Here is a 22,023-nt window from a genome sequence, read left to right on the forward strand (position 1 = left end):
GCGCCATGCCCCGCTCCCCCACCCGTCACCCGGTGCCGCGTTCGCCCCCCGATCGCCTCCCTCCTTGCCCCGCGCCGGGCACGGCTCGCCGGGGCCTCGGAGCCCGCCGGGGCTGCCTGCTGCCCGGCCCCCATCGCCTCGCGGGGCTGCTTGGGGCTGGGGTGGTGGTTTCGTGGTTTGGATCTTTTTTTTTTATTAACAATGGGAAAACCCTCATGGAAAAATAATAAAGGCCATGTTGTTACAGCTCTGTGACCAGTTTACTTGGAAAAAGGCTTCTTTGGCATGTGCTCATCCACAGCGTTGAGCCACGCAGGTCTTGGGGTGAATCCAGCCCCGACCCCCGGCAGTGAGGGGCTGGCGTGGTTCAACGCCCACCGGCAACCAAGCCCCACGCAGCCGCTCACTCACCCCCCCGGTGAGATGGGGGAAGAGAATCAGAACGGTAAAAGTGAGAAAACTCGTGGGTCAAGACAGACAGTTTAATAGGGGATGCAAAAGCCGCGCACGCAAGCGAAGCAAACCAAGGCATCCATTCCCTGCTTCCCATGGGCCGGCGGCTGTGCAGCCATCCCCAGGAACGCCAGGCTCCATCACGCGTAGCGCTGCCTTGGGCAGCCCAACGCCATCGCTCCCAACGTGCCCCCTTCCTCCTTCTCCCCCAGCCCCGTGTGCCGAGCACGACGCCGTACGGTGTGGGGCATCCCTGGGTCAGTGGGGCTCAGCTGGCCCGGCCGTGTCTCCCCCAGCTCCCTGTGCCCCCCGGCTGCTCGCTGTGGGGTGGGGTGAGGAGCAGCAAAGGCCTTGGCGCTGTGTCAGCCCTGCTCAGCAGCGACGAAACATCCCCGTGTTACCAACAGTTTGCAGCTCAAATCCAAAACATGGCCTCATACGAGCTGCTGTGAAGAAAATTAACTCCATCCCAGCCAAACCCGGCACATTCTCCACCCCTCATTCCATACCATTTACGTCAGGCTGAGGTTCCACACTATCCAATACATCCTCATCAACCACCACCCCGCTTCCCATCCTTTGATACAACACACAGATCTCATTCCCTTCATCCAATGGCCCACCCCTGTGAAATGGCTGTAAAATGTCCACAAATGGCCACTGAGTTCACCCAGTCCATGGCTTTGGGCTCCCTCTGCCATGGCGGTCACTCAGGACGGGGGAGGTGGTGCGTGGTGCGGAGTTACCGGCACCAAAGCCCGCTCGGGTCACGTCACTGCCGCACTTGCACCGCTGCTTGTAAGGCTTCTCCTCCGCTGGCTTGGGTGGTTCCTGCTGTAGTAATTCCCGTAACATGCAACTTAAATCCTGGGTTACAACAGTTTAAAGGTATTTCCATTACAATCTCCACCCCCGGTCCCTCAGGACCAGACCGACGGGTTTAACACTGCAATGAACTCCTGCCCTTGCCCCTGCTGCGGCTTGGGCTTATCCGCAGACTGCAGTCCCTCAGGGATGCACCGGCTCCCAGCGGAGCCTTAGCCAGGAGCCACCGGCTCCACAGGGCCGTGCCTGCTGTGGCACAGACTTGCCCACAGCCACAGGCGCTTTGAGGTGCACCTGCCCCGGCGTGGCCTTCTCCATGGGCCGCGATGCCTTCAGAGACAGACCTGCCCCGGCGTGGCCTTCTCCACAGGCCACGCCATCTTCAGAGAGAGACCTGCCCCAGCGTGGTCTCCATGGGCCACGATGCCTTCAGAGAGAGACCTGCCCCGGCATGGCCTTCTCCACGGGCCACGATGCCTTCAGAGACAGACCTGCCCCGGCATGGCCTTCTCCATGGGCTGCGATGCCTTCAGAGACAGACCTGCCCCAGCGTGGCCTTCTCCATGGGCTGCGATGCCTTCAGAGACAGACCTGCCCCGGCGTGGCCTTCTCCATGGGCTGCGATGCCTTCAGAGACAGACCTGCCCCAGCGTGGCCTTCTCCATGGGCTGCGATGCCTTCAGAGACAGACCTGCCCCGGCGTGGCCTTCTCCACGGGCCACGATGCCTTCAGAGAGAGACCTGCCCCAGCGTGGCCTTCTCCATGGGCCATGATGCCTTCAGAGAGAGACCTGCCCTGGCATGGCCTTCTCCATGGGCTGCAATGCCTTCAAAGAGACCTGCCCCGGCGTGGCCTTCTCCACAGCCACGGTCCCTTCAGGAGTGACCCTGCTCCACCATGGCCTCACCCACGGCTGCAGCCCCTCCACGGGTGTACCTGCTCTGCCGTGGGCTTAATCCATGGCCACACGCCTTGAGGTGCTCCAGCACGACCTCACGCACAGCCACTGACGCTTCGGGGTGTACCTGCTGCAGCGTGGACTCATCCACGGGCACAGACGCTTCGAGGCGTACCTTCTCCAGCATGGACTCATCCTTGGGCCCCAACCCCTTCAGAGCTATACCTGCTGTGGCACAGGCGCAACCACGGCCACAGACGCTTCGAGATGGGACCTGCTCTGGCGTGGACTTATCCACGGCCACAGATGCTTCGAGATGGGACCTGCTCTGGTGTGGACTTATCCACGGCCACAGACGCTTCGAGATGGGACCTGCTCTGGCGTGGACTTATCCACGGCCACAGATGCTTCGAGATGGGACCTGCTCTGGCGTGGACTTATCCACGGCCACAGATGCTTCGAGATGGGACCTGCCTCTGGCGTGGACTTATCCACGGCCACAGACGCTTCGGGGTGTCCTGCTCCCGCATGGATGCATCCACAGGTCACAGTCCCTTCCGCTCGAGCTCACAGGGCAGTTCCAGCCTGCCCGGTGCAGCAGCACAGAAGCAGCAGCAATGTCCTGGGCCCTTGCCAGCCCGGGCACATGGCCGTCGCTGTTAGGCAAGCGTTCCCAGGCACAGCACAGGGGGATGGCCAGCACCACAGGGAGATGGCCAGCAGCACAGGGGCATGGCCAGCAGCACAGGGAGATGGCCAGCAGCACAGGGAGATGGCCAGCAGCACAGGGGCATGGCCAGCAGCACAGGGGGATGGCCAGCAGCACAGGGAGATGGCCAGCAGCACAGGGAGATGACCAGCAGCACAGAGGGATGGGCAGCAGCACAGGGAGATGACCAGCAGCATAGGGAGATGGCCAGCAGCACAGGGGCATGGCCAGCAGCACAGGGGCATGGCCAGCAGCACCGGGGGATGGCCAGCAGCACAGGGAGATGGCCAGCACCACAGGGGGATGGCCAGCACCACAGGGGGATGGCCCGCAGCACAGGGAGATGACCAGCAGCACAGGGAGATGGCCAGCAGCACAGGGAGATGGCCAGCAGCACAGGGGCATGGCCAGCAGCACAGGGGCATGGCCAGCAGCACAGGGGCATGGCCAGCAGCACAGGGAGATGACCAGCAGCACAGAGGGATGGGCAGCAGCACAGGGAGATGACCAGCAGCACAGAGGGATGGGCAGCAGCACAGGGAGATGACCAGCAGCATAGGGAGATGGCCAGCAGCACAGGGGGATGGCCAGCAGCACAGGGGCATGGCCAGCAGCACAGGGAGATGGCCAGCAGCACAGGGAGATGACCAGCAGCATAGGGAGATGGCCAGCAGCACAGGGGCATGGCCAGCAGCACAGGGAGATGGCCAGCAGCACAGGGAGATGACCAGCAGCACAGAGGGATGGGCAGCAGCACAGGGAGATGGCCAGCAGCACAGGGAGATGACCAGCAGCACAGAGGGATGGGCAGCAGCACAGGGAGATGACCAGCACCACAGGGAGATGGCCAGCAGCACAGGGAGATGGCCAGCAGCACAGGGAGATGGCCAGCAGCACAGGGGCATGGCCAGCAGCACCGGGGGATGGCCAGCAGCACAGGGAGATGGCCAGCAGCACAGGGGGATGGCCAGCAGCACAGGGGGATGGCCAGCAGCACAGCAAGCAGCGAAAGCAAAAAGCAGCCGCTGACGAGCACTGGGCTCCAATGCACAGGGAGGCAGGCACAGGAGCCTGCCCGTTAATAGCTGAACAGCAGTAACAGCTATAAATGCGATCTAGCACGTTCCAATCAAACCGTTGTTATCTCGAACCCTCCAAGCCCCACGGCGGGTATCAGAAAGGGCTGTCGAGGTTCAGCCCCAGCCAGCAACCAAGCCCCACGCAGCCGCTCGCTCACCCCCCCGGTGAGATGGGGGAAGAGAAGCGGAAGGGTAAAAGTGAGAAAACTCGTGGGTCAAGACAGACAGTTTAATAGGGGATGCAAAAGCCGCGCACGCAAGCGAAGCAAACCAAGGCATCCATTCCCTGCTTCCCATGGGCTGGCGGCTGTGCAGCCATCCCCAGGAACGCCGGGCTCCATCACGCGTAGCGCTGCCTTGGGCAGCCCAACGCCATCGCTCCCAACGTGCCCCCTTCCTCCTTCTCCCCCAGCCCCGTGTGCCGAGCACGACGCCGTACGGTGTGGGGCATCCCTGGGTCAGTGGGGCTCAGCTGGCCCGGCCGTGTCCCCCCCAGCTCCCTGTGCCCCCCGGCTGCTCGCTGTGGGGTGGGGTGAGGAGCAGCAAAGGCCTTGGCGCTGTGTCAGCCCTGCTCAGCAGCGACGAAACATCCCCGTGTTACCAACAGTTTGCAGCTCAAATCCAAAACATGGCCTCATACGAGCTGCTGTGAAGAAAATTAACTCCATCCCAGCCAAGGCCAGCACAGGGGGTTAAACCCTCAGCAACCCCCATAGCCCATCTCCGCTGGTTCTCTGAGCTGTGGAAATAGGAGAGGTCACTGTGGTTAGAAATGTGTTTTTCCAGGGGGAACGTGAGTTCGCTCCCACTGCAGCTCGGTCCCAGACCCAGGCACGCTCCACCCCGGCGCAAGCGATCTTTCTGCCACCAGTGCAGGAGGGCGGCATCTGCCAAAGCATCAGCTGATGGCACACGCCCGGCCGCGGCCAAGCCAGGAATGGAGGTCAGGAGCACTTTGTGGCTGGGTTTGGGAAGGGAACCAGCCCGGGAGGCGGGACTGGGCCATGGGGAACTGGGGCGAGAAGCACAGGGAGAAGGGGGAAGCTCCAGCAGCCCCAAGCCACCCTCCTCCTCCTCCACCCACAGGCCATCGCCAGCCCCACTCTCGCTTGCCCACAGAGCCAGAGGCACCGAGTGACTCAGTTCCCCGTTGGGCACGTTGGGACGAGCTGCTCCCCACAGACTTCCTCCGCCATCACCGCAGTCTGAAGCAACCCCAGAGGCGGCGCGGGGCAGCCCAGCCCTCTGCCATCCCTTCCCCCTGACCTTCGGCTCCAGTTACAAGATTTATGCTCCAGTTGCTCCTTACCAGAAGGCACCAGGCTTCTCGTAAGGGTCACCTCATCACACACCCCCTTCCCACCCCAGGGGACCTCTGAAAGCAGCCAAGACTTGCAAAAAAACCTTTTAGCGCAGGTCATGTCCCCTCCCACGCAGCTAGCCCTATTTTTTTCACTGCCCAAGACGAAGCGTAGAGCGTATAAAAGAAAAGACCCAGTACAAAGTACAACTGGAGATTGGAGCGATTTATTTTCCATCACTTACCAAGGCAGCAAACACACCACAGTTAATGTTTACTTAAAGTATCTCCACTCCCCCACTTGCTTCTTACTCTTCCGCTCCCAATGTTTGCAGACAAAACGAGCGAGGCTGGGGGAGGCTTTGCGGACCAAAGCCATGCGGCTCGGCGCCGTTACCGGCCGGGGGGACACTGCCCATTGCAGGGCCCAGCAGCGACCACCCCGGTGCCCAAGCGCAGTGCGGGGACGGGCAGGGAGAGCACGGCCGCGCAGCTCCAGCTCCGCCATTCCCCGGCGGCTGGAGCGGGGCTGGTGTCACGCAGGCTGGGCGCAGCTGGCCGCTCCGTCCAGGGAGCCGCCGAGCGCTGGCGGCTGACCCAGCCAAACACGAGGCTGCAGGGTGGGAGAGGTGCTGAAGGGGTGTAATTGGCCAGTTTTGGCAGGAGCGCTTACCGGTGGGAGAAAACGGCAGCCCACACCGATGGTAACAGAGGACAACTTGCATCAAAGTCAACACCTGTAACGCCACATGCCGAGCGTTACTTTTAGGAGAAGGAAACTCCTGGAGCAAGGGGCACACCGATTCAGTTCCGCTCGCTCCTCGCAGTGCGCGGCAGGGACTCACAATGCCGGTACCCCTGCCCGCCCGCCCGCTCAATCCCGGGTCTTCTTCTTGTGCTTCTTTTTCTTCTTCTTCTTCTGAGCCTTGCTGGGCTTCCCCGAATGCTTGGTCCTCTTGCTGGCCAGCTGAGCCCCATCGCTGTCTGAGTCTGAGCTGTCCAAGTCTGACTCGGAGGATTGCTTATCCCTGTGCTTCTTTTTCTTCTTCTTCTCCTAGCAAACAAAGGAAAATAAATAAAAAGCCTTGCACATGGGAAAACTGTCACTTGCGCTCACCAGGGCAGCGAGACGCTTTCTGTAACGAGTGCCTCGCAAGCTGCGCTGGGGCCAAGCCTGTTCCGACACAGAAGGTGCACACAGCTCCTGCCCCAGCGAGTCAGGATTTACCCACCGCTGCTGGTCCACAGCTGCACCGGGCAGGGCACGGCAGCTGTCAGAGCAGGGGAGCAGTGAAATGCAAATCCAAGCCTGGAAAAGGTTGGTCAGATCACAAGGAGGGAGTCCTTGCCATCCCTCCACGGCCAGAGCTTACTCCATTATTTAAGGCTATTGTTTATTAACAGAGGTTGGCAGGATGCAGCCTTTTTGCCAACGAAACGGGTTTCTAAAATGCCCAGCCAGATGCCCCCGCACCACCATCAGCCCACAGACTGCCAGGAAAAGAGCACTGATGCGCTGGAGCACACCCGACAGCGCGCCCTGCTCCTCGCAGGAAGCCCCAAGGCCGAGCAACGCCAGTCAGAGCTGCTTGCAGCCGTCTCCGGAAGGGAGCCGGGATGAGAGAAGCGCCCTTTTGCAAGCAGCAAGTCTTTGCACAGTCTCAAACCAGACCGCACGCCCTCCTGCTCTGGCAGCTCCTCGCCCTCTCCCCCCGCACACAGGCAGAGTCCAGGGGCAGCGCCAAGCCCCCTTGGGCTGCGTTTCTGCAAAGCCCTGAAGCAACAGCTACGCAGAGCTCGAGACCCAACATTTAGAGGCAGAATAAAACCAGCTGGTGCTGGAATACAGCTCGTAAAGAACTCTGAAAGGGATCTAAACCCTCAATTCTGAGGCAGTAACTGACAATAACTACCAAGACTACTCCAAGATCAGTACTGTGGTACACCTTCCCCTGGCATCGCATCAGGCAGAGCATCCCAAAGCAGATAAAGGCTATTTAATGATGCAGTACAGCAATTTATCTATATTTAATTAGCAAGCAGTACTGGGGGAGAGGATCTGATCTGCCTGCGCTGGCAGCAGGCACAGCCCAGCTGCCAGCCCCGCTCTGCCCGCTCCTTCACCCCTGTCCGGCAAGGAGCAGGAGGAGAAACACTGCCTGCAGCCCCCGGCAGCCGGCCGTGCCCGCCGAGCGCCAGGGCAGCCGTGGCTCGGCAAACCACGGGCAGCCAGCACCAGCCCAAGTGGTCCCGGGGCCAGGAAGAAGGCATCAGCCGGCACGGTCGGCTTTTGCACACAAATAAACATCCAAATCTGCTCCCAGCACAACTCGGCTTTCTAATTCTCTGAATACCCGCAAAAACATCGCGTAGACCAACTCTTGGAACAAGATGGAAGATTTTGTTTTTCAGGTATGTTTTAGGAAGATGCTTTGAAAAAGGAATGATTGTCCTGCAAGAGTGAGGTATTTTCTCTAATGCCACTTGGTTCTGGGATGTAAAGAAAAGCAGCATGCAGGTGAGAGAGCCCATAAAAAAGAAGTAATTTTAATATTTTGCACACGCTTAATATAAAGCACTTCAAGACTGTCTAGATCAGTAAGGGTTCCAGCTTCCTGTCCCAGCCCAGCAACACTGGCCTCCAAGGAGGATCCACTGATCTCATCCATGGTCACATCAACATCAAAGAGTTTCCCTGTGAAAATGGCTATCGTGAATTTTCATTCTATTCACGGACATAAAGAGGACCTAAGGAAAGAAGCAAAAGAGGGTTTCGTGAAGCGGAGATGGGCCAGCAAGGCCACCCAAGCCCGCGTGATCGCCTGCGACAGGCTGAGACACCACCAGCGAGGAATGCAACCCAGCAAGCAGAGCTCGACTGAGCCATACTCCAGCAGTTTTGCTTAAAGCGGGCTGCACCTTCCCGAGCGATCTGGAACCGGTGCACCTGTAAGACTGGGCACAACCTTCCCCAAACTCACAGCAATCCAGCATCATCTTCTCTTCCATAATTTAGCTACGCAGCCAGGTGCCAGCGATACACGTGCTGCTGCCAGCTGCGCTAGATGAGGTGTTACCCCCATCATAGCCCAGGCCTTTCCCCCTGCGCACGCTTCATCTTTACCGCGTGCTTCTCCTGCAGGCTGCTGTCACCCTGGGTTTGTAAAGACGTGCCCCGCAGTTGAGATGGCACAGCGGCATCGCAGCTGGGGTCAAAGTGAGCTCTCGAAGCAGAGCGTGAGCGAGGAGCCATGGCCATAGCCATGGCACTGCCTCCCATGCTGACCACGGACCACCGCCTTCGCGGGGCTGAGCTCTCCCTTAGCAGCGGCAACGAGTCTGCAGGGCCGACGGGTGGGAGAAGCCCAGGGCATTCACCTTAAGGCATCACTAGAGCAGTGAAAGGAATCTTGGTACGCCAGACAAAAAGCCATGTTTCCCCCCTCACCTCTAATTTAAAGAGGCTGAATGACAGCTTGTTGAGAGCACGGCTGTGCACAGGCTCTGGGGAGCAGCACAATAGGAGCCTGACAGCAGTCAAATGACAGTCCCAAACATAACACACAAACGTGTTTTACATTCCACTACGGAAGGGAGTGTAATGGGAGAAACCTGGAGCCAACAGCTCTGCTTATTTTCTTTGCCAAGAGTGTCATCAATGACCCCAAGGCCACCCTTGGGCATGCAGAGCATTTTACTGGGAGAGGTTTGCTGTAAGTCACCCCCGCCTTGGCAGGGCTGTTAGTGCCACGCACTCATCTCACGAGGAAGCAGAAAGCAGCAGCAAGCCCAAGGGCACAGCTATGCCAGGCACAGGACTACGGGCAGGACGAGCCCTCGGGGAGGCCGCCCTCCTTGGCCAGCTGCTGCGGGCACCCACAACCACCCTAGAAGCTAAGCCAAGGGAGAGAAAACGAACGCATGATTAGATGAAGGGAACAGCGGCAATCAGGCACAGGCACATGAGATACCCGTACAAAGTCAGAATGATTGGTGGGGGCAAGGATTTCCACCTGCTCCAACAGAGCCAGGCGCAGCACAGGGCTGGCTGTGGGGGCTAAAGGTGTGAAGCCAGTGCTGACACTGGTTTTGTGGGTCTGGCGTGAGATACTCCCTCCTGCCTCGGGCGCCCGCAGGCGCTGCCTTAGGCCTGTTACACACCCACCCCACCCAGGAGAAAAGAACAACCCTGGCTGGAAATGGGTTGGAAAGCATCCACGTGAAGACTTGCTTCACAGAAGGAAGCCCGAGACACAGCAGCACGTGCGTATCCACCCAGAAGACTCCAAGCTAAGAAACCAGCACTCACCTGTTTGAAAAAACAGCCAGAAGCAGCTGCTGAGGACAGCACGAAAAGTGAGGCAAAGAGGGGGTCAGGGGGAAATACCCCCTGCAATAACTCTGACTTTTACGTCCTGACTCTACTGTAGGCTTGGAGGTGCTCAGGTGGCTCACAGCAAGGCAGGCGAGCGCGTTGAAGCCAAGCCCATGCTGTATTTAGGTACCCATTAACAGCGAGAGCACAGGGTTGCTGGTAGCCCTCCAGTGCCACCCACAATCTTCCCCTGAAGGGCAAACTGTCCTAAAATTGCTTGGGGGAAAAAGCAGTGTCCCAATGCGGAGAGCGCGGAGAGGGCTGGGCTCCTCCCTCCTCCCCACAAGACGTTTCTTCCATTAGCTGCAGCCACTTCCAGACAGTTGCAGTTTCCATATGAAGATTAATATACTGGCTTACGGGAAGACAAGGCGAGTCTGTCTACATTTCATTTAAAAACAACACGTTCTCCCGTAATAGCGGGGACACAAAAGGCCCAGCTGAAGACATCAATTTAGCATGGATTGTGTGTCATAGCACCAGACACAGGCTATCAATTAGGGACAACAAAGGAAGGGAGCTAGTAGCTTATTTAATGCGAAACAGAACAATTCTTTTAGGGAGGTGGAAGAGCAAAGACAACGCATGGCTTGGAAATGAACATCGAGCAAAGAGTCCTCTGGGACTCCAGGGAAGAGAACAGATGACTGAGTTCACTTGACACCTAGCAGAGCCCTGGCAGGTATCAGTTTTTTGTAGCTCCACAACAGCACTATGGTCATCGATGTCACGCAAAATTTGACAGTCTAAATTTTCCTGTGGGACAACACCAGACTCACTACAAAGTCCCCTACCCGCAGACGAAGAGCGGAAGCAAATGGTAACAGTCTTTAGAAGAAGGGAATGGTAAAGAGTTAAATCTTCCAGAGAAAGGGATGCAGCAAGGAGAATTTTCTCAAGCTTTTCCAGCCTGTGCACATGGTGAGAAAGTTTGACAAGACCTTAACAACTAACGGAGTTTCATTCCAGAGCTTGGGAAACTTTCTCAGCATGTGAAGGCTGAAGACAGAACAGGATGTCACACCAGTCCGCTCAGGATTACAGGGGAAATAAAAGTACACACGTGGATATTGTGCTGGCTGAAAAAAAACAAACAAAAAACCCACCTCAGTTTCCCCTTTTTAGGGGGTTTCTAACAGCAAAACCACTCACAAGACCACAGAAAAAGTTCTTCCAGTGCAGTAACGCAAGCACCACAGCATAAGCACACACTGGACTGCAAATACTGCAGGGAGCAAGCCAGCGACAGAAGAGCTTAGCATTTTCTGTAGCAGGAGGCAGTGCTGCTGTGAAATCACTCTGCACAGGCAGCATCCTTCTATTAGACCACAGATTTCTTTCAACTCCAGCATCCCCGTACTGGGAGAAGAGCCCTCCACCGTTACCAGTCGGCTCACCGTTGCGCAAAGGGGAGCGTTTCTCTGGTTTACGCGGAGAGAGGGCACTGCCAGAGCAAAGGCCAGATTTCTGCCTCCAGCAACAGCAGAAAAGCCCTGCCGCACCCTGAGCTTCAAACTGGTCTCCAGAACCAATGGCTGCTGACAGATGAAGCTCAACTCGGCTCTCAGGCACACCCAGGCACTCCCCCAGAACTGCAAACACCGCATTTGTGTCAACATTTTGAGTGGATTTTGCCCAAGCAGACTCCCCATGTAAAGACGCAGAGGGCCAACAAGTATGAAGACCTGCACGTTACAATTCCTTGCTCGTCCTGTCCAATTTATGTAACGATTACAATTCTACCAAAACAGAACAAATGTGCTTCAAAATCTCTCATCTATAAAACCCGCGTTGGGAGCTGGCACGCAGAAGAGCCACAGGCTGGGCTGCAGCCTGATAGCGCTGGTTCTCCTCCCGCTCTAGTTATTTTTAAAGAGCTGGCACTAAGAGGGGACCACATTAGCACAACACGCTCCCTCCTGTCCTTTGTAAGGAAACTTGCTCGGGGCTATGCTTTAAGCATGTTACAACAGTCCATTCCTTCCAAAGGTATTTGATTTTGAGATAAGAGGGGAGTGTCCAGAACTCTCCAAGAAGTTTAAATATTTTTCGCCAGACCCTTTTGTGGAGTTACAGTCTCATTTGGAGACTTTATGTCTGTCCTTGTGAAAAATTAGAATGGATTTCCAGATTATATCTTTCTGCACCTCCAGAGAGGTGCCAGCATTCGTTCTAGGGTTTTTGAATTCTTTAAAAGGGGAAAAAAAAGAAAAAAGTGAAATTCCACCACCCAATTTAATTCCAAACAAGACCCATTATGTACATCTGAAGGTATTATTGCATCCCTTGTTTGAGGGTCAGTCAGAATTAATCTGAGAAGAATCCAGTCTATGGTCATTAAATAAATACAGCAAAGTTCAGAAAAGCCCAGATAAGGACAGTAAGTGTGTGAAGAGCTGTGCCCTAAGCTCATGCCATTGAAGAACTAGTAAAGCAAGTACCAGCTGCAGGTGAGGATGGACTAAGGCTTGATGCACTACAGGTCACTGAACAAACAACAATTAAGAAGGTGTGGTTTTTACATGAAGAGACAACATCTGCAAGCAGATTGCCTGGAAATCTTCTACAGGGTGGGAGAAAGAGGAGCAAAACCTGCCGAGAAGCCATCACGGGTCACATTTACTACGCAATTCCAATGACCGTTGCAAAACTACTCCAGGGATAAGTTAATCAACGTGCCTGGGCAGAAGATAGGACACTTTGTACAATTCTACTTTAAGGGGTTACATCTAGTGTTGAAACAGCAGATCTTTGCTTGAAAGACAGCCAGGAGAGAAGAATCGGAAGGGTTAATTTCTTCTCAGCACGCCTCCGTCCCACGCAGGCTCAGCACAGGCACGCTGCCGCGTTCCCATAGGAGCTCCTTCACCCCGCGACCCAAAGAGTAAAAGCGAAAGGGATGCAGCCACGTCCCTGCGCAGCTGTCAGCGACTCCTTGGAGATGGATGATCTCCGGTACTTCCTTCCGCACAGCGCTGCGACAGCAGCATCTCCGCTTCTCCCCCAAGTCACTCGTTTTCTCAGGGACAGTGCTCTCGTGCAGAGTACTAACAGGGTGACCTGCGCTAGAGAGACTTGTGCCCTCGGTCACACCAGAAACCTGGGCCAGTGCAGAGACCTGAAGCCTCCAGCTGCCTCTTACTCCCGTAAATGCTGTGGGGCTCAGGCAGAACAGTGAGGAACTGAGGAACCATTGGGAAGGCAAGCCAAGAAAAAGGGAGTGAGGACCCCGGCATATCTCTGTAGGGACAGAAGTCTCTGGGGAGAGCAAAGAGCACCTGGGACTGCAAGGAAGCATCAGATCAAGGAAACAGAAAGCGTTGATCATGAACAACCACAAATGTTAATACCATTGCTATGACACTAAATGGATGCTTGGTAGATAGCAGTTCCCTATCTACTCATTTAAAAATACAAGCTCTACGTTTATGTTACAAACATCCCATGGGATGGGGTTAGCAAGGCAACTGTTACTAGGTAGACAGAGCTATTTCTACTTTGTGTAAATCCCCTGGGGCTCCAGGCAAGCAGGGAAGCACATGGTGGCTCCCAGACAAGATCACAGCAGGCACTCGAGACAACAAGGGAGCTATTCATTTCGAGGATCCCACATCCTGCCTCCAAAAAGCTCAAAGTTTTATTTTCCAGCACTGGAAAACATCTGAACACTTTTGATCTCCTCCTTGAGAAGGGAGGAAGATCAAAGGAACAAGCAAGATTTAAAGGAAGGCTGTTAATCCACAGACCCAAAAAAACTAGTAACAAATTCAGGACAGTGACCCACATACCCTGTAGCCTCAGCAGGGCAAGGCTCCACAGGGATTCCCCACCCCAATGGACGGGCACTGGTAGGATAACGAGCTATTTGCACACCTCAGTGTAATTTTTCTCCCATAGCATTTGAATAGCAGTTACACAAGCCTTTACCAGACAAACCATCATCGCTGCTAGAGAGAACAGAACCCAGGGCAGGAGAAGCCAGCCCTGTGGAGGCATTACCGCTCCGCGGCAAGAGAGAAGCCCAACGTCTGGAGCCTGGAAAGGTCAGAGTCGCCGTTAGCCTGGGATCCGAGAGACGACTCTGTTCAACTGCACGCTTCCAAGATCAGAACAGAAAGAAGAGTATGTGTATCTTCTATCACAGCACAATGACACTCCGCAGACAAGTCCAAGACATTCTTGAATAAGAGCCTACGTAGTGGGGAAGCAAAGCACATCTCAGGATGGAACCAGGCAACAAGATCTACAGTCAAGAGAGATCCTGTTCCCACTACTGGATCAGATACCCACAGCGCTACTGAACAAACAAGAACTGCAAGTTAGGCGTCAAATTAACGCTAACTTCGTTTTGTACTGACTGCAGGGCAGAAACAGGTATGCAACAGGGCAGGGGCTGACACGAGGAAAGTCACGACACAGCTGGCTCTTCTACTCTGGTGCCGTCACCACCTACAATCCCAGAAAGAGCCCCAGCTATCCTCTCTCAAATAAGGGTGTACCGAAGCGCCAGCAGCCACGTTACCAGTGAAAAACATGACTGGAAGCAGGACTTCAGCTACCCGTGTCAGTCACTCTGGACTGGTCTGAGTGTTGCCATCAAAACAGACTCCTCCGTTGCCTACCGCCAGCACCTGCAGTCTCTCCGGCTGGCACCAGTACTCGTTCAACTCCACAGTGAGCCTGCGAGAACTAAGACCTCAGAAGTTAGCTCTCGCCATGCAATTGCTAACACTGTCCTTGACCCTCTCCTGTAAAAACAAAATCCACCACTTTTTTTGCCTGTTGCCTGTCTCCAGGGATACAGACAATGCACAGGGCTGGAAAGTGAAAGAAAGAAAGAAAGAAAGAAAGAAAGAATAAGGGGAGGAAAAGAAAGGGCTTTGGAAGTGTAATTAAAAGTTGGACGCCAGTTGTGAAGGGGCTGATGAAACAGTTTATTTACTGAAGTCTGGAACTGGAATACTTATTGCTGTATAAACAGACTGACCACCAAACGCTCCTCTTCTGGGCTCAGGTCTCCCCCATGTTTTATACCAGCACGCTCTGAAGCCAGAGTTCAAACACTGGACATGAAAGGCCTCTTACCTCTTGACATTTTCACATAGACAAAAATTACTTTAGAGCCTGGGAAATGGAGTACGCTCCCTGTGCAAACACACCCAGCAATCTTCCCCCGGTATGTGCAGATAAGTTCACATCGCACTGGCTGGGTCAGGATCCCCGCTGAAGCAAGGCAGCGGGGCATTTCGTTCAGACTAAGGAAAGGTGTTAGGGCGAGAGCAGTGAGAAGGGAGGGGAAACAGGGTTATTGGCAAGAATCACAGAAATTCAGGAAATTGAAGCAACTCCTATAGAGCCTTACAAAGACCAAGAAAAAAAAATAACAATCCTTTTCTCACTGTAAGAAATCTCTATTGAGGACTGTGCATTATAGCACAAAACCATCTTAAAGACAGTTTAACAAGAACAAAGGGAGAAAGTATAAGAATTACTAAAAAGTCTGCAGAGGAGATTCCTGTTTTGCTACGGAGTCTGCACAGAACTGAGCCACCTTCTCAGCCCAGAACCGGCAACTCGTAACCATGCTGCTCTAGTAAAACACGGATGTCACAGATGTACAGAACAAATTATCTGGCTCACTTTTCCAGGCCAGCAGTAGGGCACCTCGTACCTTTTTCCTTTTTTTTGAAGAATCATCAGCCAGGTTGGTCTTTTTATCTCTTTCATGTCCTGCTGCTGCCACCTCCTCTTCCTCCTCTTCTGGAATGAGGCTATATTTGGTACCTCCAGGCTGCACAAAACACTCCTTGGCAAAATGACCTGTAAAATAGTGTTTGAAGGAGCAACCCCCCTACCTTTTTTCTTTTTTTTTTTTTTTAAACAACTGCATTTCAGACACCTGAAGTGCCACCAATGATCTTTTTATTATTAGTCACAATAAGAGAATCTACACTGTACATGTTTTGTCCTAGCATTTCAGCTAGTTTAACATGCCCTGATTAAACAAGCCAGGGGAGCAAACGCAACCCAGGTCATTCTGGAAAGATTAGTCAGGCAACAACTATGACACTCGTGTCTGAACAGGGCAATTGGTAGAAACATGTCTGCGCAAGGCCTTAAGCAGCATGGAAAAGTGTATGGCAAAGGGAGTAAACTGGTGTGATAGGCACCTGGTAAATGAGACCCCAAAGCCACATGCAGAGGAAATCAGCTCATTCCGGTTCTACCCTTCCCACTTGGGAGACATCAAAGTTGCCCTACTAACAGTTGTAGTGGAAACTGCAGATAGACAGCATCTGCCTGCCTGTTAGGAGTAGACATCATCATTAAAAAGCAGACTGGAAATATGCAGAATCCAGTTTAAAGTTTTGGGAGTTCTTTAAAACAGTATTTTAAAGATAGTTATCTACCACTACAGAGAACCATATTCATTATTAGCCTTCTCCAGAACAGCATGAACTCCAGCTTAACTATTCACTCTATGGCTAAGTAACATAAGACAAGTAGGGTGCAGCAAAAACTCCATGTACAAAAAAACTACTTTATGCCTCGGCAACTTGCAAAAAGCTACTGAAAAGGCATCATAAAAGCCAACTTCCCATTGCTGTACTAGGCAAAACACAAAAATTCCACCAGGTTAAAAAAAAAAACAAACCCAAACTCTTGTTTTCAGCTCTAAGACGGTGCTCACAAGCTAGCACTGTGTTCCAAACCACTGATCAGTAATTTCCACTGATCGTTCTTCCTAAGAAATGACCTGGTGAAGGCATATGTTTATTTCTTAAAGTGCAAAACTGGACCAAGACCTCAGCTGTAAGACACAGTAACACAAACACTGCAGGAAGGGAACCTGTACTCTGTAGGAAGGGCCTTCACAGGAAGCTCAAAGGGATGCAATTTTAAGAAAGAAACCTGTATAAAAAGGAGTTCAGCTAAGTCTTTCCTTTTCGTAACAAGTGATAGAAAATGTAGTTCTCTAAAGGGACACATGGAAGCAGAATTCAGTCCCTATACACAAGCATGAGACAGACGTCAATACAGTCCTACCTACAGGTCACTACCTGGTTAGAACAAGGCTACATAAAAAAAGTAACAAGACAACGCTGCGCGAGCGTACCTTTGCAACCGCATTTCTTGCACACAGTGTTCAAGACAGCTTCAAGTGTGATCTTCTGACTAGTATAGTCTCTGAACGTGCGTTTTTTCCTCTCATCCTGACTGGAAAGAGAAGAAGAGTTCCATTTTCAATCGACTCTCATCTTTAACCCTGTATATTTATGTGGACACGATCTAAACACAAGTTTTTTCCAGTGTTGCTCTAAAAGCACCACTTAATCAGCTAAACCAAAGAACGGAGCTGACCAACTGCTCATTAGGATAAACCATATTGTTAACAGCATATTACCTGTCATCATCTACTTTTGAGATAAACTGAGCACTCTCTACACAAAGCAGACAAATGTGGGGAGCTGCAGTTACACCCTTTATACTAACATCTGTATTATGTATGTGAATATACACACACGTATGAACTTGTGCAGTATGAAAATAAAGCGATTTTATTTGACCTGCAAGAGATGTTGCAAACAAAGGCAGACAAGGAAGCTCTGAAACATCTGAGCAGTTAAGATTTGATTTCGTAGCATGTGAAAGCGACACAAATCCCCAGCTGGAATGAAGAGTCCTTCCAGTTCAAGCGCATGGCCATCACAACACCGGAACAAAAGTGCTGCTGCGGTGTGAAGGGCTGGAACCCACTGCAGGCTCCTGCAGCTCCTGCCTGCCTCTAGGCAGCATAACCCAGGGAGTGCCCTCAGCCAGCCCCCCAGCCAGCCAGCGCGTCACTGGGGGCTCAGGAAAAGCCCCCCCGCACCCTCCAAAGGAGGAGGGACCTAGAGAATAAGTATGGCAGGAAAGCCAGCAACGAAAGGCAGGGAAAAGCAGGCAGCAGCGACCTGTCTGATCTGTTGTATTCCGCTCAGCAGATTTACCTACTCAAGAGAAACATTGTTGGGATCGAGGTCTTTTCCCGTGCCTTGGTTAACAACCTTCATGGAGAGGGAGAGTTTCAGTTTGTCATCTTTCATCTGAAAGGGGAAGATATGGAACGAGAAGAGTAAATGACGGTAATTAATACCCTGGGTCTGGAGGCCTACAGAGAAGGAAGGAAACTGGTAGTTAGCAAAGAGCGGCACCACACAGGATACTACACGAAAGTGCTTTTGTTCTATTATTTTGTAGCTGCATTTAGAGTGTTCTAGCTACTAAAACAGCTTCTGTTAAGCAGCTATCTCAGTAATAAGACAAGATCAAACTATAGGTCCGTTCAGATTAACATTCTGCTTTCAATATGACCAAACCCAAGAGCTGTAGACAAAAGTGCATATTTGGAAGCTTTGCTGTAATTCTCAAATCATCCACCCCCAGGGCAGTTCCCCCTGGAACAGTACTTTGGCTGACTTGTATCCTGAAAAATAAAACTTTGTATCTTTTTTTCCCATTTTGATCCTCTTCAGAGACTAAAAAAATGGTTTAGGTATCTCTGTTAGGGGCTTACTCTTCTCTGAATCCTAGTAAGTCCTTGATTGACACATTATCACTTTAGAAGCAAGAGCAAAAGTTGTATGTTTAGGGTTTTTTCAAGCCTTTCTTACAACTTTCTGCACTTTCACCAATGCTGCTATTCAAGTTACTCCTGTTTTGTTTATGACATCTATGCAGTTATTTGCAGGCAATCTAACAGTGACCTCTTCCGCTGTCCACCTCTCCAACACGCTTCTGCCCCTTGCCTCTACAGCAAAGAAGGCAGGAACCAAACAACTGCATTCCAGATAAAGAAAAGTGGCTTAAAAATTTATACAAACAAACAAAATTTTAAAAAAGCACACCACAGATGGCTAAAAAGAAGCTGTATAGTCTTTCACATGGTTTTTCTATACTGTGTAAACAAGACCAAGTTTCTCAATCCGTTTCCCTTATCTCACACAAAAGTAAGTCCTTGTTTTGTACATCAGCCCGATTATCTTCTTTCGAAAAATTGCAAAGCATTTATGGCCAAATCTTGTGCAACTTTGAACTGAACGCTTCCACCTTGATCCCAACAAAACAGTCAGCTTGTTTTGTTTCCATGGCTCAGCAAAGCATCTCTAGTTTTTGTTCCAAGTAATCTTTAAACACAGACGATACGCCTATTGTCCCATCTTCTGCAGAAGAAAAAGCAATGTAGGTTGGGGGGGGGGCGGGGAGGAATGTATCATGCTCTTACTTCAAAAGAAACAAACAAAAAGCTTCTGTATTTTCTCTTGGGCACAATTCACTGCCACGGATACTTTCTTGAAAACAAACAAACAAACAAACAAAATCTCCGCTTCTTCTAAGAACATGCCTGTCTCTCAAAACAGTTAATGAACTGTGTTTATATCTGCTCTTATCTTGGGATCCTCTCAAATTGCTCATTTAGCCACCAAATCACACAGTTGTGACGCAAGCTGTGAAGGGGCACACAGGGGAAGAAAGGCAAGCGTTTTGTTGCTTTTAAGCCGAAAGCTTTTACGAAATCCCTTTTTCTGAACCGCATTGTTGCAAGTCACAGAAGCAATGTGCCCGAAGTCACATCTGGAGGCAAAGAGAATTCACCTGTCGGTAAAACAGAGCCCATCAAACCCCGACACAGCGACAAGAACATGCAGCCCCTGTGTGCAGAAGTTCTCAGTGGTTTTGCAGTGTATTTTATCTACACTGCACTAAAGAAACAAGAATTCACGTTACCTCTTTTCCGATAAGCTTCACCCATACTTTGTCTCCAACATCTACTATCTCTGAGGGTTTATCCACACGGCAGCAGGACATGTGAGTCTTATGGACAAGGCCTGGTCGTGGTTTTAGAAGAGAAGAAAGGGAAAAAATAAAGACAAGTCTCCACTGAATCTTATTTTTGCCCTCTAGAACAGCAGTCTCCAAAGTGGGGTGGATGCGAGACAATCCTTTGGGGTGTGGGAAGAAAATATTTTTGTACGATTAATACATCAAATTTAAAAAAAAAATTGATAGTGCTTATTTCATTTTTAGCTCATCCTTTTTTAATTTCTATTTTTGAGTATGTTTTATAATGTACATAACATTAGTAGAGGAGTACATGTATATAATTTATAAATAAATATACGTATATTGAGGACCATGTGCTCAAAAATTTTTTAACTGATAGGGTTAACTGATTTTCACTGATGGTGCACCGGGGGTTCACAACCAAAACCGTTTGGAGACCACTGCTCTGGGAGACAGGGAACATATTCAGAGGCTGCCCTAAGCAAAACTAACTATTTCTTTCCTCCCGTACATTATGCAGGTGAGAATCAACTGGTTGCATCAATCAAACATAGAAAAGCTCAAGATCTGCTCCAAATTAACTCAGAGAAGCAGGGCCCCACCCCAAAGCAACGCCTTTGTGCTCAAAATACCAGGCGCCCGTAGGGAGAACTGTAGCAGGCACTGACGCCTCTCCCCTCCCGCCTGTCCTCTGAGGCCACCCCAAGGAGCGGAGAATAAAGAGCCCATTTCACGCATCAGCAACACAATACTTTGCTGGCAAAGTCAAAAGCATGAAACACCACGGCTGCCCTGATCTCGTGCACTTGCAAGGTCACACAGCCCCAAAACTGTATTTTTAATTTGCGCGAATGACACGTGGGCTACAGGGTTATACAAGGGAGGATAAATATGGCAACACACCTTGCTGTCCAAGCTCGTATTTCAGAGCCCGTTTGCGTCTCAAAGCGACTTTCCCCCAGCAGCCACATTTCTGTCCAAAAACTTTTATTAGAACTGGCACTACAGCGGCTGGGCGCTTCAAGAGGAGAGTGGAGAAGGGGTTATTTGTGGCCTACCAGCACCTGACAGAACATCCACCGTAAGCTGCTGCTTCTGTAAAATGAGTTTGTTTGACTTCGCAAGTTTCCCACAAAAGTAGCCAGAGCTTTCAGTCAGCTTTTCCGGTTTATTTTTTATTTGAGCTTCATTTCAGTCTTTTTTATTTAACTCATTCATATTGGCTAGGAAAGAAATAAGTTGGGAAAACTATCTAATTGTAGAAAGTTTCTATAGTTTGTCCAATACCTTAAAATGATTCTCTAAAATATCCTGAAGTTACCAAAAAGCCCTCTGAATCTTTTTGGTATTCATGCAAAAATACCATCTTATTCTAAATACTTTCCAAGAACCTCAATTTCTTCCTAATTTATTAAAAAAACCCACCTTTTCCAAGCTTTTTCTAAAAGCTAGCAAGCTCTTCAGTCAGAGGACAACTGCTTGCTCGAACACGCCGACATGATGCTACATCTAAACAAAATAGGAGAAACAAACCTTGTTTCCTGCAGCCTGGAATTTTTATAAACGCCCCATATTCTGTCACTGTAGCAACCTGTGAAGAAAGTCAATACAACACCTAAGGCAAAGCCCTTCACGGAACACCTGCCTGCAAAGCACAGGCTGGAAAATGCACAAAAAGTCTACATGGTTCTCCTGCTTTACTTCAGTTTTAGATTTCAAGGCAGGTTAGACACTGCAATGCCTGGTAACTCCGGAGCAAGTGTGATCAGCCAGCCACTCCTGCGTTATTCAGACAAGCATCTTGTATGTATATGCATGTATACATCTATATTGTGTTCAAAAAACGGGTAGATGTAGCACTTGGGGACATGGTTTAGTCTAGTCTACCCTTGATTGGCTTAGAGTAGACTTGGTAGTGTAGGTTAATGGTTGGACTGGATGATCTTAAAGGTCTTTTCCAACCTAAACGATTCTATGATTCTATATGTACGCACATAAGCACACAGAAACACATACGTAACTGTGTGTATATGCAGAATAGAACCATCAGTTACCCAAACCGCCACCGAGCCAGCGCTTAGAACAACCAAATTGAGAGCAGAGCACGCCACGGCCACGGTGTCTCCCGGGCCCCGGGGTGCGCACCTCTCCCTGGAAGATGGCGTAGAGCTCAGGCAGCACCTCCATCGCCGCAGGCCCCCCGGGCTCCAGGCCAGAGACGCTCGGGCGGTCCCGCCGACGCCAGCTGAATTCACGGCGGCCTACTGCACGGTCACCAGCGAATTCTGAGAGATGCCTTGGAAAGAAACATTGCATGAACGCCTGAGCCCACCCGCGGACAGACCCCTTGGCAGCCAAGGGCGACCATACCGCCCTGCCTTAGGCCACAACCCGGCACGGCCCCCGAGCGCCCCGGGGTGCCGGTCCCAGCGCGCCCCGACGCCCTCAGCGCTCACCCGGCTCGGGGCAGCCGCTGGTCCCGGCGCGCTCGACCGGGCCGGCCCCTCTGGGGCAGCCGTGGCCCGTCAGCGCCCGGCGCGGCACCACCCAGCCGCCGC

At 51.8% G+C, this 22,023-nt stretch overlaps 1 protein-coding gene across 8 annotated transcripts; it reads right to left on the reverse strand.

The window, feature by feature from the left end:
- Positions 1–5,811: 5,811 nt before the first annotated feature.
- ZCCHC17 (zinc finger CCHC-type containing 17) lies at positions 5,812–21,685 on the reverse strand. 8 transcript variants are annotated; one of them, XM_075721902.1, is made up of 8 exons: positions 20,999–21,036; positions 20,530–20,688; positions 20,369–20,438; positions 19,409–19,509; positions 17,636–17,727; positions 16,758–16,858; positions 15,312–15,460; positions 5,812–6,319 (listed from the first exon to the last, which is right to left on the reverse strand). In XM_075721902.1, the coding sequence occupies exons 2-8, from the start codon at positions 20,539–20,541 to the stop codon at positions 6,140–6,142; spliced, it is 705 nt and encodes a 234-aa protein (XP_075578017.1). In that variant the 5' UTR covers positions 20,542–20,688; positions 20,999–21,036; the 3' UTR covers positions 5,812–6,139. The 8 variants fall into 8 exon arrangements, with proteins under 8 accessions (XP_075578017.1, XP_075578016.1, XP_075578021.1 ...); XM_075721901.1 differs by having other exon boundaries at positions 20,524–20,688; XM_075721906.1 differs by lacking the exons at positions 20,369–20,438; positions 20,530–20,688 and adding an exon at positions 21,611–21,685 and having other exon boundaries at positions 5,812–6,184; positions 20,999–21,056.
- Positions 21,686–22,023: the final 338 nt, after the last annotated feature.

This window comes from Pelecanus crispus, chromosome 16 (genome assembly GCF_030463565.1).
Source record: "Pelecanus crispus isolate bPelCri1 chromosome 16, bPelCri1.pri, whole genome shotgun sequence".
In the NCBI taxonomy this organism is placed as follows: Eukaryota; Metazoa; Chordata; class Aves; order Pelecaniformes; family Pelecanidae; genus Pelecanus; species Pelecanus crispus.